Source organism: Tachysurus fulvidraco, chromosome 10 (assembly GCF_022655615.1).
Source record: "Tachysurus fulvidraco isolate hzauxx_2018 chromosome 10, HZAU_PFXX_2.0, whole genome shotgun sequence".
In the NCBI taxonomy this organism is placed as follows: Eukaryota; Metazoa; Chordata; class Actinopteri; order Siluriformes; family Bagridae; genus Tachysurus; species Tachysurus fulvidraco.
The window spans coordinates 4,200,417-4,215,892 of NC_062527.1; the positions used below are offsets into that span (position 1 = coordinate 4,200,417).

The window sequence follows — 15,476 nt, forward strand, 5'->3', positions numbered from 1 at the left end:
ATAATAAGTAGAATCCGAGCTTTGTTGATTTCAGCTCATCTTTTAATACAGACAGCCCTTCCAAGCTAACCCTGAAGCTGGAACAACTTGGCATCAGCACACAACTCTGCAATTGGACTCTGGACTTCCTTACGAACAGATCACAGTCTGTTCGTCTGAACACTGTCACCTCCTCCAGTCTCACCATCAGCACTGGGGTCCCCCAGGGATGTGTATTGTCTCCACTACTATACTCCCTTTTCACCCATGACTGCATACCTGTCCATACCTCAAATAGCATTATAAAGTTCGCAGACAACACCACAGTGGTAGGCCTGATTGAAGGTGACGACGAGACGGCTTACAGGGAGGAGATCCAGAACCTAGTAGCATGGTGTGAGGACAATAACCTGGAACTTAACACCAAAAAGACCAAGGAGGTCATTGTGGATTTCTGACGTGCTGGCAATCACACTCATCCTCCATTTCACATCAACGGAACTGCTGTTGAGCGTGTACCTAGTTTCAAGTTCCTTGGAATACACATCTCTGAAGACCTTACCTGGTCTCTGAACTCCTCCATCTTGATCAAAAAGGCACAACAGCGCATATATTTTCTGAGGAGACAGTCTCGTCTCGAAAAAGTCTCGTCAGTGCTACAGGATACTGGAGAACTTTTACCGCTGTATCATTGAGAGTATCCTCACAAACTGCATCTCAGTGTGGTATAGCAGCTGCACAGCTTCAGACCGTAAAGCCCTTCAAAGGGTGGTGAAAACTGCCCAACAAATCATTGGAACTAAACTACCCACCTTGGAGCACATTTTCAAAAAATGCTGTTTGCAAAGGGCGAGGGGCATCAACAAAGATCCCTCTCACCCCAACCACGGACTGTTTACGCTTCTCCCATCGAGCAGACGCTACCGTTGTCTCAGAGCCAGAACAAACAGACTGAAAGTTAGCTTCTTTCCCGTGGCTGTTTCTGCACTGAACAGCTGATATGGTGTTAACAATCACCATTGTACTATCACTTTTTCTACTGTGTTTTGCACTATTTTGCACCACTTTAAATCATGCATCCTTGCACCACCCAAAAACTATCATTACACTTCTGTATGTCCATCCCTATTTATTCTGTTTATTCTGTGTATATTTATGTATGTGTATATATGTATATATGCATAATGGCATTCCTTTTGTACAGCTATCTGTCATACCAGTTCATACTGTATCATACTTATATAAAAACCACACTACATTTACCCTTATTCAGTTATATGTACATATTACTACACCTTCTGTATAACCTTCATTCACCTTCATTCATACGTTTTATAACTTTTGGTAGTGAAGAACTCTATTTATTCGATTTGTTCTTTCTTACTAGACATCTGGTTTGGAGGTCTGGATCGGTTCTCCCTCCTGATGAGATTTACGAGACCTTCTTTTATCTAATTAACCATTCCCTGTAAGAAAAGTAATTAATATTGTGTTTGTTAATACAGATTTCTGCTCTACAATCTAAGAATAAGCAAACACATTATTATTTTGCACTTTGGTTGGTGGACTAGATTTATATAGTAAAGTTTAGATATATTGCATGAATAAAAGTTTTAAAGCTCGTTTGTCATCTTATGTAATTAGCTCCTGGTTCCAGTTTCAAATGACTATATACAGTTAGAGTGTATACAAAATTGAAATCTCTCTCCAAGTTTTTTTCCTCTCTGGGAGTTTTGCCTCACTCCTTAGGGATAAATTTAAATTTGAAACTTTTTTCTGAATGTTTATATTTCTGTAAAGCTGCTGTGAGAAACTTTAAAAGTCCAATAAATATAATCTGATTTGAATCAAATTAGTCAGGCACTAATTACTAGCCCATCTTTGCTTATGTCTGATAGATAACAGTTGTTGTGTGTAAACTGAAAAGACCCATGACACATTTCTGATGTAGCCATGGGGTAAGAGTGCTTGGCTCAGGTGCTCCAGGGTCACATGGGTGATGTGTTACAGAGAGAGATGGAGAGAGGACAAGGAGATTTTAAGTGCACTTTGACACTTACCATGGTAGAGCTCTGGCTGTGATCACACACAAACACACACCAGAACAAACACCGTTTTTGAAGCCATTTACACTGCAAACAATATGTATAAAAATAGGCTCTTCTAAAAAGGGCCGCAAGACCGCAAAGTAAAAATGTACTACAGAATTGAATTGGTTTACAAGTTTATTTTTAAAAGCTCAAATATGATTGGTATGTGGGCACAATATCCTTTGTGGATATATAAAATAAGGCACATCACTGGTTCTCTTCTAACTTTGGCAAATCAGCAACTGCAAATCACTCAAATTTTAGTTGATGAAAGATGGCTATATGCTGTATTTAATAACGATCAAGAAAATGAATTTGCAGATTACAATACTAAATGTTCCTATACATCTCATTAGCCACAATATATCAGGGGAAGAAGTGTGTGTAAGGAAAATACAGTAACATGCTACATAATATTGTGCTGTTTAAAATCAGTAAACACGAATAATCTGAAAGTACAGAAAAAGGAACAATCTTTGCTCCAGCCATCTTAAACACTTTGTGCAGTTTTATATGGAAATTGTCTGGTACGGTTTTCTAAGCATCTTGGAGAATGGGTAAGTTTGCTGTGTGCCTGTAAGCGTTTCAAGGCAAACGTGAATCCATTACTGTAAGGGATGCAACAACATGCAGTATAGCAGGTCCCAGGCTGAGCTTTACAGCAAAGGGACATATTGTATATTATTTTACCTTTTCTACCACTAGAAGACTTGAAAGCAAGTTGTTAAATGAGGTAGAATGATAAACTTGCTCATGCTGTTGCCCTCCAACACTGCAGTTCACCATCCTAATGGCAAGAGACAATAAATAAAGCAATAAAAAAACAGGACTGCGATTGTTCTTAAGATAAATACATTTTAACATTCACTTGCATCCAAACACCCCAGTAATCAAATGACAAAGTGTTAATCTAAGGAAAAATTAGAAAATAGTTAACTGCTCAGAAAATATGAGCAGTAAAGCACTTAAATAAGACTGAACCTAAACAAACACTGTCTTCAAAGAATCTTGATTAAAGTGCAATGAACAAATTAATGAAAGAGTTTGATCATCAAAATGATTAAGAAAGAAAAGAAAAACAAAATAAAACCTGTGCGAGAGAGTTGACACAGGATGATTCAATAGGTTGAGTAAAATCATTATTCAAGCAAAACACAGTTTCAACCCAGAAAGCATATTATTTAAAAAAACAAAAAAATGAAAATAATAATAATAAAAAAAATCAAAAACATGAGCAAATGGCAAAACAAACCCAAGAAGCCACATCAGTATCTGTCTGCACCAGTTTCACATTGTGTCAACAAAAAATGTACAACATTCTCACCTTTTCAACCCTTAGGCATAATATATATTTTAAAAACTCTTATATTTACAAAACAAGCTGAAACGGCGTATGAAAAAGCTGAAACGGCGTATGACTGCGGCCGTCTACACCTTGCCTGTCAGATTGCATATTCACTGAATGAAGAATCTAGTATAATCTTTTGCATATAGTGAAAAGTGAATTCTATGGAAGAACTTTTGTTCCAACTGACTGGACACACAGGCCAAAAATACTTAATTTGGTCCAAGACGAGAACATCAGTCCAGTTTCTGAGGAATGCAGCCCTCCATTTCCAGAACTTCTGGCCAGCCTTCATACTTGTTTGTTTCGGCATTGTTCTTGATGTACTGAGAACATTAGAAGAGTTTTAGTTCCAGTTCATTACAGGCCTAAGCTTTACTTAAACTGAAGAAAGTTAATTGAATTCAGTATAATTTCTGAGCCATGCTGCCTCCTGATCATGCTTAAGATGGAGATGATGTAAATTCACCTGCTCAAAAGGACTCTTGGTTTTGATCCCTTTTCCTCCGACGAAAAGCCAGTTGTCCCTGAAGCTTAGTGAATTGATATAGGAGCTGCCTAGTGCTGATATTATCTTCCTTGCCTCAGTATTAAGTCTGTTAAAAAGAGGAAAAAGAAGGATACGAATGTATATTACCGATAGTTTAATGCTCTGAAGCAGATCTCTCAAATAAATCCCTAATAACCAAAGTAATCAGAGTACAATAGGTTCGAAACACTGTTCTCTAAACTGCATTAAAGTCAACCATTGAAAATGACAAATCATTTTTGAATAAACAATAAAATAATTCTATTTCTAAATAATTCCAGAAACTTCGGCACAAATATCCACTTAACACTTTTACACACAATGTATTCCAAGTCTAATAGCTTGTGTGAATTAATTTAATATTAATAATAATAATAATAATAATAATAATAATAATAATAATAATAATAATAATAATAATCATAATAAACAGTTTTTGTTGCCACTTACAGCTGAGCTTTGAGACATCCATGGTATTTGTTGCCACAAAGCTTTGAGACATCCATGGTATTGCGTAATTAGTCTTTTGCAGTGTTGTGTTTAATGTATAGCCCAGAACAAGCTGAATTATTGGCCATGAGTTCTAAATTTGCTTTTTCTGCTCAGAGGATGATGTTGCAAAGATTTGTTAATTGTGTTTAGACAAGTGTCTATGTGCTTTTTTTAAGTGGAAGAGTTCAGTGTGGGAAATCTGTGTAACTGATGTTTTCGAATCTTTCTGACGCTCTTTTAGAATGACTGCTGGCTTACTCACTCGGTCTCCCCTTCATCTGTAGCTTCTGGCACTCTTTCTTCCCTTCCTGATCCTGAGTCTTTTTCCTCACTACCCTTGGACTCAGCCACAGATACTTTCCTCTTATCTCTTTCCTCAACTATGGACTTCCTCTGCCCCATGTTCATTAAACCCAAGAAAACCTCTTGTTCTGCTCCTTGGCTTTTAGATGTGCTGCGCAACAATCGAAGAGAGCTAAGATCATCAGAGAGAAAGTGGAAGAAATCACAACTTGATGCAGATCTTGATTTTTACCGAACACTTCTTGTCAAGTTCTAGTCAGATGTGACTTCTGCCAAGACTTCCTTCTACAAGGAAAAGCTTGAAGCTTCTTCACATGACCCTCGGAAATTCCACAACATCATCTTTTCTCTGCTCAACCCCCCGGCTCCACCTTCTTCATCCTCCCTGACTGCAGAAGACTTTGCTTCTTTCTACCAGGAGAAGATTGAGGAAATCTGCCGAACCTTCACTTCAGCCCCGACTGCACTTACATCTCAGAGTATGGATTCCCCTACACATTCATTGTCACATTTCTCAACTGTGGCAGCAGAAGACATTTTACAACTCATCCAGTCCTGCAATCCTACCACCTGCCCATTGGATCCACTCCCTACCACTATGCTCCAGACCATCTTGCAAGACCTTTTGCCCTTCATTTCCACTATCGTCAATAGATCCATAGCATCTGGTCAGGTACCAACTACTTTCAAGAAAGCAAGGGTTATTCCCATCCTAAAGAAACCTGCTCTGGATTCATCAGACATCAGTAACTACAGACCGGTATCACTTCTCTCATTTCTTTCAAAAATTCTTGAACGCATTGTCTATAACCAACTGTCTGTCTATCTCTCACAGAACAACCTCCAAGACCCCAACCAGTCTGGCTTTAAAGCAGCTCACTCTACAGAGACAGCCCTTTTGGATGTCTCTGAGAAGCTACATGCTGCTAGATCAGCCAAACTGTCATCCATCCTTATCCTCCTTGACCTTTCAGCAGCGTTTGATACGGTCAACCACAAGACTCTCTTATCCACCCTCAAGAGTCTTGGGATTTGCGGATCAGCTTGGGAATGGTTTGCTTCCTACCTGGAAGGACGCTCATATCAGGTAACATGGAGGGGAGTGACATCTGCTTCACGCAGACTCTCCAATTGCGTCCCACAGGGCTCAGTATTTGGTCCTCTTCTTTTCTCCCTGTATGCTCACTCTCTTGGTGAAGTTATTTCATCACATGATTTTCATCACATGGTTTTGCTATATCCTTGCACAACGATCTGATCTCCCCTTCAGCCACAGCTCGCAACCTTGGGGTAAACATGGACAGTCAACTGTCCTTTTCCTCTCATGTTGCTAATGTGACTCGCTCATTTCGGGTTTCTTCTCTACAACGTTAGAAGGATTCGGCCATTTTTGTCCACACAGACTGCTCAGGTACTTGTTCAGTCTCTTGTCATTTCTAGACTGGATTACTGCAATGCACTGCTGGCAGGTCTACCTATAAATGCAATCCATCCTCTGCAAATGATCCAAAATGCAGCTGCCCGGCTTGTTTTTAACCTGCCAAAGTTCTCACATACCACCCCACTGCTGCGATCCCTCCACTGGCTTCCGGTAGCTGCACGCATCCGATTGAAATGGACCAGCTCCCTCTTACCTCAAAGCCCTCATTACTCCTCGCACTGCACCCCGCAACCTCCGATCTACCAGCACTGCTCGACTGGTTCCACCATCTTTCAGGGTAAGAGGCAAGTATACTACAAGACTCTTCTCTGTACTGGCACCAAGGTGGTAGAAGGAACTTCCCCTAGAGGTTCGGACAGCTGAGTCACTGGCTATTTTCAAGAGGCGGTTGAAGACCTACTTATTCAGGAAACACTTCAACTAGCACTTCTTTCCTTATCTTTTGCATTAAAAAAAAAGACGACACTTTTTCATTGTAACTTTGAACAAATGTTTTAAACTCATGGTATCTTAAGTATGTAACCTAGTGAACCAGCATTAATGTATAAAATGTTAGAGATTTAAGCACTTATGTACGTCGCTCTGGATAAGGGCGTCTGCCAAATGCTGTAAATATACTCATCATTAGGCTTAGAGCACGGTTGTGAAATCTTGCATCACCTGTGTAATTAAGTAGTTGGTTCTTTCCACTTTTGTATTATGAATCTGCCCTTTTCCTAAAGAATTTAGTTTTTAAACATATCTGGGTTTATGCTTATGAATGCATATGTTTCTGTTAATATGTGATAAGTTCAAATAGACATTATGAGTGTACATTTGAAGTGGATCTTTGCACTAGTAATATATATAATTACAAATGCAGTAGTATAGAAGTATACAATATTTACTTAGCTCACTGAAAACGATTAAGAAAACCCACTTTGTAGCAGAATCATCAAAAGTAGCCATCATGACAACTGTTCCATCTTCAATATCCTTCAAATACTGGATGAGTATGTTGACATCTGGGAAAAGAAAATGTAATTTTTATTTTTCCTGACAGACAAATGGATGGATAAACCGAGTGTTTGGGCCATTTCATATAATGAATTCCAGCAACACGAGTTGTTCTGTATATCAGCATCAAAAAATAGACTATGGTCTGGTAATCCATTAGCAAAGAAGGTAAACGCTGAAAGTGTGTGTAAGAAGTAAACACTCACCTCCATTATACATATCGAAGGATTCAGACTTGATCAACTTGCCAGTGTTTCCTACAACAGGCACAAGTATGGTGCATCAGTGATTACAATTGTCTCAATTAAGTCTTTAGTCTTCATGATAAACCAAACTGTTCATCACCACCAAGTCTTACCATTGACCAGGGCAATGTTCAAACCCCTTCCAACGTTGTTCCTTACACCACTCATCAATCTGAGAAGAGAAAAATCATACAGATGGAAACCTATTCACTTCAATTTTAACATTTCAATTTTATTTACACCTTTTCAAAATATGGACAAATAGTAACAAAGCAGCATTACAGAAATCTTACATTTATGACTAATTATCAAGGCAAAGGCACAGCAGGAGGAAAAGAAGAGAGAAACTAAACCCAAAAGAAAGCCATCCTCATCTGGGTTAGAAAAGACACTGGCTAGACAGCAACATCGGGGGATAATTTTTGTTACTTATTTGTCTGAAATACCCTTAAAATATACTTTGGCAAGAAGAACTGGAGTTCTCAGGTATTTAACATCATACACCATCCTCCAGGTGACCCAGTTAAGGCTAATCAGACCACAGTTTGTGTTTACATGTTCAGCTTCCTACTGTCTCCATGGCTCAATATTTTCTTCAATAGTGTTTTCTCAAGTTCTCTCACCTTTTAGCAAAACAGTGATTTCAAAATGATCACACTCACAAACAATACTTGCTCCTCTGTAGAGAACAGCACTCTTCCCAAAAGTTCCAGAAGCATGTAGATGAATTAGACAGAGTAACATCCCATACAATATCACCATGACAGATGAATAGGTGGTCCTGATTAGCCGATAGCAGCTGTTCATTTCAATGATACATGGAAGGGACAATTCTGCAGGTTGACCTTCGAGGTTAATCACCTGGTTCACAAACCTGTAGCTGAGCACTGTGGATTGGATGCTACACGATCAGATCTTCAATTTTAAAGATCCTTCATAAATAGGGACAAATGAGTGCACAGAATATTTTCTCATTGTTTCAGAAAATGTTGTCTTCAATATCTTAGTTGGACCCTTGCTGTGGTGCAGTGTCAGAAAGGACCACTAAAGGACAAGTTGCTGTCTCGCTGTACTGACAAATGTGAACAATACTTCAGAATGAATATGAAAGGTGCACCATTTTAAAAAGAATGTGTCCTGACATTGAGCCACACACAATGCAAGGCCTTCCACACATACAAACACAAAAGAAAAAGACATGATTTATAAATACCCAGGCAAAGTGAAGGTACATACATCTCATCATCTAAGCAGATTTTGGGCCCAACGATACTGGCAGCTCCACTGGCCATTTTGAAGGCGAAATGGTTTTCAGGACAAGCCTTATACACGCCACATTTGTTACGAGGTGTCTTTGTATCTAGGGAACATAGGGGGAAAATGTTTAATATACATAGATATTTTCAATCCGGGTTCTACTACAATTAAGTCTGTAATGCCATTTGTCAAACTCTTCCAGCAGGACCCAGTGTTGTAAAGCAGGCATTACAGAGCAATTTCCCATCCAGAGTATAATTTTCCCATAAAATTATTAATATGCAGCCTAAGCATAAATTAGACAGCTTTTAGTTTTGTTGTTTAGCATTTGATCCAGCAGTGGGTGCCCTGAAATTTTTGAATGTCCTCTTGACCCATCAATAAATTAAAGTAATGATTTTAAAATGAAATATAAAAACAAGCAGCAATGCAAAGTTACCATCAAAGATAATGCTGCTGTTTGTCAACTTTGTTAAAATAAATAAAATAAGCTTTCTTAGACCTCCATGACAACAAATCTTCATGTTCAGGTAAGGGTTACCATCTCAACAAGGCAGAACAAAGTCAGACAGAGGCACAAACAAGCAGAGCAGTGCCAAGCATACAGCCTGGTATGACTGCATATTTTCGATGACATGGTACGGAGTGTATGTAGACTTTTATTGAGAGGGAGGATATCTGAACATATTCAAAGAAATTTGAAAAGGTGGCATTCGTTCAAATTTGATTTTTCAAAAAAGTGTCAGCCCTATTACATATGGGTGTATTGGACAGGTGTCCATATAGTTTTGGATTCAACTACTCTATTTTACAAATGAAACTAAAGGAGGCGTAATTACTATTAATGCATATCCCGCTACAATTATACACCACACCCTGCACCAGTTTAAGGGCAATCTGGCACCAATATCAAGTTTAAACCGTGATGTCATGTTCAACTGTAAACTCCCAGTTACACCCACAAAGTTTCTAGTATTAAAAAATAACCTTGCACAGACAAAATAGAAAAAAATGCTTTAACTTTATGTAAGTTATTATTACAGGATTATTGTTCTTTTCAAAATTGAATGTCATAACATTTCTATATAAATGAATGACCTATAGAAATTATTTAATTTGGAAGGTTAAGCATTTTCATTCCACTCTCCAGGTTTTTGCTGTTATTTTTCTGAGAAATTGACATTCATGTGAATAAGGCGACAATATTATTAGAAGTAGTAACAAAAAAAATCAGTTAAACCTAAATCAAGCTGCTTTTTTAACACTTATTTTTAATCAGTTAGAACTAAATCTCTCCACTGCCTTGTGCTGGCATGTTTAAGTGGTTTCTGAGAATGAATTAATTTGCTTTGAGGCCATCCTTAAAAATAATTTGGTTTGCGGTAACAGTAAAAAAAAAAATAAAAAAAAGGGTCGGTAGGTATATAGGTCTATACTTTTTTAAAAAAATTTTTTTATCAAGTTTCAATGTAAAAAAAAAGTACAATTTTGGTGATGGTGATTACGTGGATATGACTTTAAACAAATTAGCATATCGTGACGTCACTGACTGGGTCTTCAACCCGCGCCTTCGGGCGCATCATCGCAAACCTTATTTTGATGCTGGACACAGTTTTTCCAGAACTTCGTGCCAAGTTAAAGCGGTATCGAGCTGTTTTAATGATTTTTTTTTAGATTTATTACGGTGCCCGAATCCGTTAATATCATTTTATTGCTTTTGTATTAGTTGTTTGAAGAGTTAAAAAAAAAAGGTCGGTCTTAACGCAAATACAACCGACAAGTCGGTCGGACTTAAAGGTCCTAAATTGACGGGGTCGGTCGGGTTACGGCAAACAAGAATATTTTTTACACACCACACTGTTGCCAAACTGGGAGCCAAAGTTTGGAGCGTGGACTCACTGTGTGTTTACAAAGAAATGTCAATTGACATTTGTTAATACAGTTACATTAAAAATGTGGAAAGCAGTGTTAAATTCCCTTTTTGGGACCCCTGCACTGTAAACATTCTCTATGGACTTTGTGTCCAGATTTCAGAGAGTAACATTTCAAATTACAGAATTAGTAGATTATAAAATACACAATCTGTGATTATAAGACAAATACACTCACCCTCTTCTTCAATGACTCCAGTTCCCCCTACAGAGATAAAGAGAATGTTAGTGTTTACTTTTTGCCTTGATGCACATATTAATAAAGCCCATAATAAATGTTTTGAAAGTGCAATGAATATGATTTTATGATGTCAAAATTGTTACAATGGTCAATGGAAATAATGAACTTGTTGAGGGCTGGATTCAAAATCATACTTTAAAAATAAAAATTTAAAAAAGCTGAATAAACTTGCATGAATTTCATCACAGAAACTCGATACAAGTCAGAAGAGTTTATTACCCCTCTGTGCCTGTCTGCACTCCCTACAAGTCTGAGGATGCACCTAATGAGATGGTGAATGTTGTCCTGGGGGATGCACCATAAAGTCTGACAATGGCTTTGTGGATTTCATCCTGGTACCTAACAGCAATAAGAGTAGGTCTAAGTACTGTATATTCCTCCCCAGACCTCCACTGACCCACCACCAAACCAGTCATGGGTCTTTCACATGTCACATGTGCACAGTGAACTTCCTCTCATCAACGAAGAGAATGGGGTGGCACTGTGGGCCTGCAAATTCTGGTGTCCTCTGTCAAATGCAAGACAAACTGCAAAGTACTGAAGTATGAGCACAGGTCCCACTAGAGGCTACTAATATAACAGCAAGCAGCAACTGCGCAGTTGTATAAATGCAAAATCCACTTTGGACAAGAGTGTCTGGCAAAGGCCTAAATGTAAACAACACCATGACTTCTACTGCTGTTTTTATTCATGATTTGATTCCACCTAAGTAAGCTACAATAATCATTCAAGATTTTATTCTGACCACATTTCTTCCTTAAAGATGACTGTTCACCAATATACTTCTAGGTTTTAGAATCCGTTGCATTAACGTTGGACAGTTCTTAACCCAATTTTAGTCTTTTCAGCTATTGTCTTGGTTGCTTTCTTAAACCAAAAATTTGACCCATAGAACATATTTAACATGGACATAACATGGACATGTCTTCTGAAATGGTTGCTTAATAAATGAGAAGCTACTCACTGCATCAGATAGGGTTAAAGAACTTGCTACTAAAATGTATTTATTACTGCAGTAATTAGAAATCACCAGATGAATTAGATGAGCACCAGACGATTTCAAGAGCATTTGGAGAGCTACAAAAGGGCTTTAGAAAGAAAAAAAAAAGACTGCATCAAGACTGTTATCAGCTCTTTTTTTGCAAGGAGGACGACCAGGAAGAGCACTACCAGAGCCCCATGACACTTTCAGTATGTTCTGAAGAAATTAACCAGAAGAACTGGTCAAGATTTTAACTTGATTAGAGCAGATTAGGTCTGATGGGAAACATTATGTATCCACAGGCATCAAACTAAGGAAAAACAGAACCCAAAGTAAAAAGACAGTAAAAAGTGGTGTAGAAAGTGTCATGGTTTGGGGGATGCTTTCTCTTGTTTCAGCTGTATGGAAGGGTCAATGCATCCCCAGTTTCCCGAGCTAATATTCATATTAGAATTTTATTACAAAAAAAAAGTGCTTACACATTGTTCTCTAATTTTGATCTTCTGTGCATATGTTATTGTGACGACTTCCATTGTTAAAAATGTTACAAATAAAACTGAATTGAATCGGTTCATCCACAACCTGCCACTCCTGCCGATAACAAACAGTTTAAGATCCTGGAAAGGTGACTGGGCTTCTGCCCGTAGTATTTACTTTTACACAATCATCAGGTGTGTTCAAACATATATGGTACTAAATGTTATAGGACAATCAGGAAACTGCAGGCAGGTAATATTTACCTAATAAACGTGACAGACCGATATCCATGTGAGTTTCCAGGAGCTGAAAAGCCAGGAAAGCTGCCAGGAGGAAGGCAGAAACCAGGACTATCAATCTCAATATTGCTGTAATTAAAAAGAACATCATGATGAATTAATACCAACTGAAAACCTCAGCAAAACAAAACCAGGTAAAATAAGGGGGGAAAAGTACAGACCTCCTGTTCTCATCATTTTATCAAAACATGTATTGGTAAAACTGCGGAGATGAAGAATGATTCAATTTCCTGAAACATAACACATCAGCATTAGTACAAAGTCAGTAAACTTCATTCATCTAGAGAACTTTAAACGCATAGCATTTCAAGACAAGATCACTTAGTTAGCCAAATCGCCTGCCTGGTTATTAATGTGAGTGCAAAATGTAAAAAGGAGCACTTTCTGTAAATAATGAAGAGTTAATCTGATTCAGTGGAAGTTAATGAAGTCAAGAAGGAAACGTCAGACAGACGCTAACAGACCACTAGCTGTTAGCATTCGGAGACCTGTGGTGGAGAAAAGCTAGTTCAGAACCGGAAACTTAGTCCACTATCAAATTAAAGCTTTTTTTTAATTATCAATACGCTACAGCTAGTTATTACAAAAAAAAGGTTTTATATAAATTAATTCAGTTAGCCGTGTTAACATGTGAACCAGCTGCGGTATTTACACGTCGCGAGACCGGTTTCTCTACACTGACATTACACACCAGACCAGTTAGCAAACACCAGCTACATGACACGACAGCCATAAACACCAATATAAAGCTTTACAAAATGTGAACACATACCAAACTTTTTTAAAATCCAAATCCGAGGGAATTTGAATTACTAGAATTTGGGTGCCACGAATACAAGAGCTACAGACAGTAAAAGAAAGCTCCAACAAACAAACCAGACTTCATCAACTACTCACCAACAGAAACGAAGCTGTAAAACGAAGGGGGCGTGGCTTAAAGGCACTAGAGTCTGCGCGCACACGCACAGGAGTGTGATGTGTGCAGGTCTGTACACGGTGTCGTGCAATTTACATTGCGTTATTGGGTGGGGAAGACCGGCACAACCAGAACCGAACAGGCTGATGATCTCTCAGTGCATTCCACATCTCAATATATAGCAGTGTTAGGCATAATATTATATAAAATAATAGAACAGAGTAGACACCAGTTTATACACCAATGGCACTAATTTTATAAACCAATGACACCAATTGAATACACTAATGACACTAATTTTATACACCTTTGACACCAATTTATACACAAACACACCAAAGGCATCATGGCCTTTATCATCACTATATATATTACAGCAGAATTCTTTTCTCCACATACCCCAAATGAGGAGGTTGGGGTCAGAATGCAGGGGCAGCTATGATACAGTGCCCCTGGAGCATGGAGGGTTGAGGGCGTTGCTCAAGGGCCCAACGGTGGCAGCCTGCTGTGCTGGGCCTTGAACCCCAATCCTCCGATCAACAACCGAGAGCCTTAAGCAGTTGAGCCACCATTGCCCCAAGTTCTGGATCATTTACAGATCATTTAAAATAAACATACTGATAGAATTAAACAGCTGCCCTAAATTTTTTCTTGTTTTTGTAGTTTCAAGTCAAATCAAATCAAGAAGGTTTTATTGTCATGTCAACTATATTAGCGTTGCAGTACAAAGTGAAATGAGACAATGTTTCTCCAGGACCATGGTGTTTCATAAAACAAAGACAGAGCTAAGGACTTAGTAAGTTGTCCTAGATACATAAAGTGCATCTGTACAACCTGGTGCAACCTGGTGCAAACAGTGCAGGACAAGACAAACAAGACAGACAAGACAAAAGACAGTGCAGACAAAAAATTACAAGACAATATGTGAAATGTAAAGGATTGTGCAAAACAGCAAACGACTGAAATGTGAGACAGCATGTGCAAAGAGCAAAAAAGTGTGCAAAACAGCATGTAAACAGATTGATGGATATATATTGGAAGTGTGTGTATTTGGCGTAGGCCTGTGCAGTCCAAAAAATAGATGGATCCTGTGTATATATCACAATTATGGTAGTTTTAGTAGTAGTATAGTATAGTATAGTATAGTATAGTATAGTATAGTATAGTATAGTAGTATTGTAGTTTTTCACAAGTTCTTGTTTTTCATATACAATGTCTCAAAATTAGACTGAAAAAACACTGTTAAAAAAACAAATGTTAACAGGTTCCTCCTACATGCATCCCTCCACTCCATCTTCTTCCCTTCCTCCCAAACTGATGTCTCCAAGCCTCTCTTCTCTAGTCATCCTACAACCTGTACCCTAGACCCCCCACGTCACTATATGCACTCACACACATCTTTACCACACCCTTCTCCAACAGCTTTACCTCAATTAAGCAAGAATGTTCTAATCGAGAAACTCAAATACTTAGAAAACATCACCATTAACCAGGACTACTGCACCATTACCTGTTCTCTGTACTGCTTAATTATTCGTGATTAACCACTAGGAATAGTTTATAAGGTGTTGGGCTACCAATTGAAAGGTTGTGGGTTTGATCCTAGGTCCACCAAACTGCCACTCTTTGGCCCCTGAGCAAGGCCCTTAACCCTCAGTTGTATAAAAAAAGATATAATGTATGCTCTGGATAAGGGTGTCTGCCAAACACTGCAAATGTAAGACCTCACATTACTTAGCTGAGGGTTAAGTTTGTGTGGAATTTTTATGAGTGTAGGGGACATGCATCTGTATGAAAATGTACTTGGGGTAAAATATATAAACGTTAACTGAATTTGAAAACACAACAAAACAATATTCTCACAGTAATTTGTGGAGATATAACTTAAAACATAAGTTTCACTATCCTGGGAATGGGCAGGCTACAGGCTATATCACAGCCTGCCACTAAAGG

General features: G+C 38.3%; 1 protein-coding gene across 2 annotated transcripts; it reads right to left on the minus strand.

Annotated features, from left to right (window-relative positions):
* Window positions 1-2,191: 2,191 nt before the first annotated feature.
* Window positions 2,192-13,589, minus strand: fam3c (FAM3 metabolism regulating signaling molecule C). 2 transcript variants are annotated; one of them, XM_027163928.2, is made up of 10 exons: window positions 13,505-13,589; window positions 12,769-12,837; window positions 12,572-12,676; window positions 10,787-10,813; window positions 8,657-8,780; window positions 7,534-7,592; window positions 7,382-7,432; window positions 7,099-7,183; window positions 3,884-4,010; window positions 2,192-3,740 (listed from the first exon to the last, which is right to left on the minus strand). In XM_027163928.2, the coding sequence occupies exons 2-10, from the start codon at window positions 12,782-12,784 to the stop codon at window positions 3,651-3,653; spliced, it is 684 nt and encodes a 227-aa protein (XP_027019729.1). In that variant the 5' UTR covers window positions 12,785-12,837; window positions 13,505-13,589; the 3' UTR covers window positions 2,192-3,650. The 2 variants fall into 2 exon arrangements, with proteins under 2 accessions (XP_027019729.1, XP_027019728.1); XM_027163927.2 differs by having other exon boundaries at window positions 13,380-13,517.
* Window positions 13,590-15,476: the final 1,887 nt, after the last annotated feature.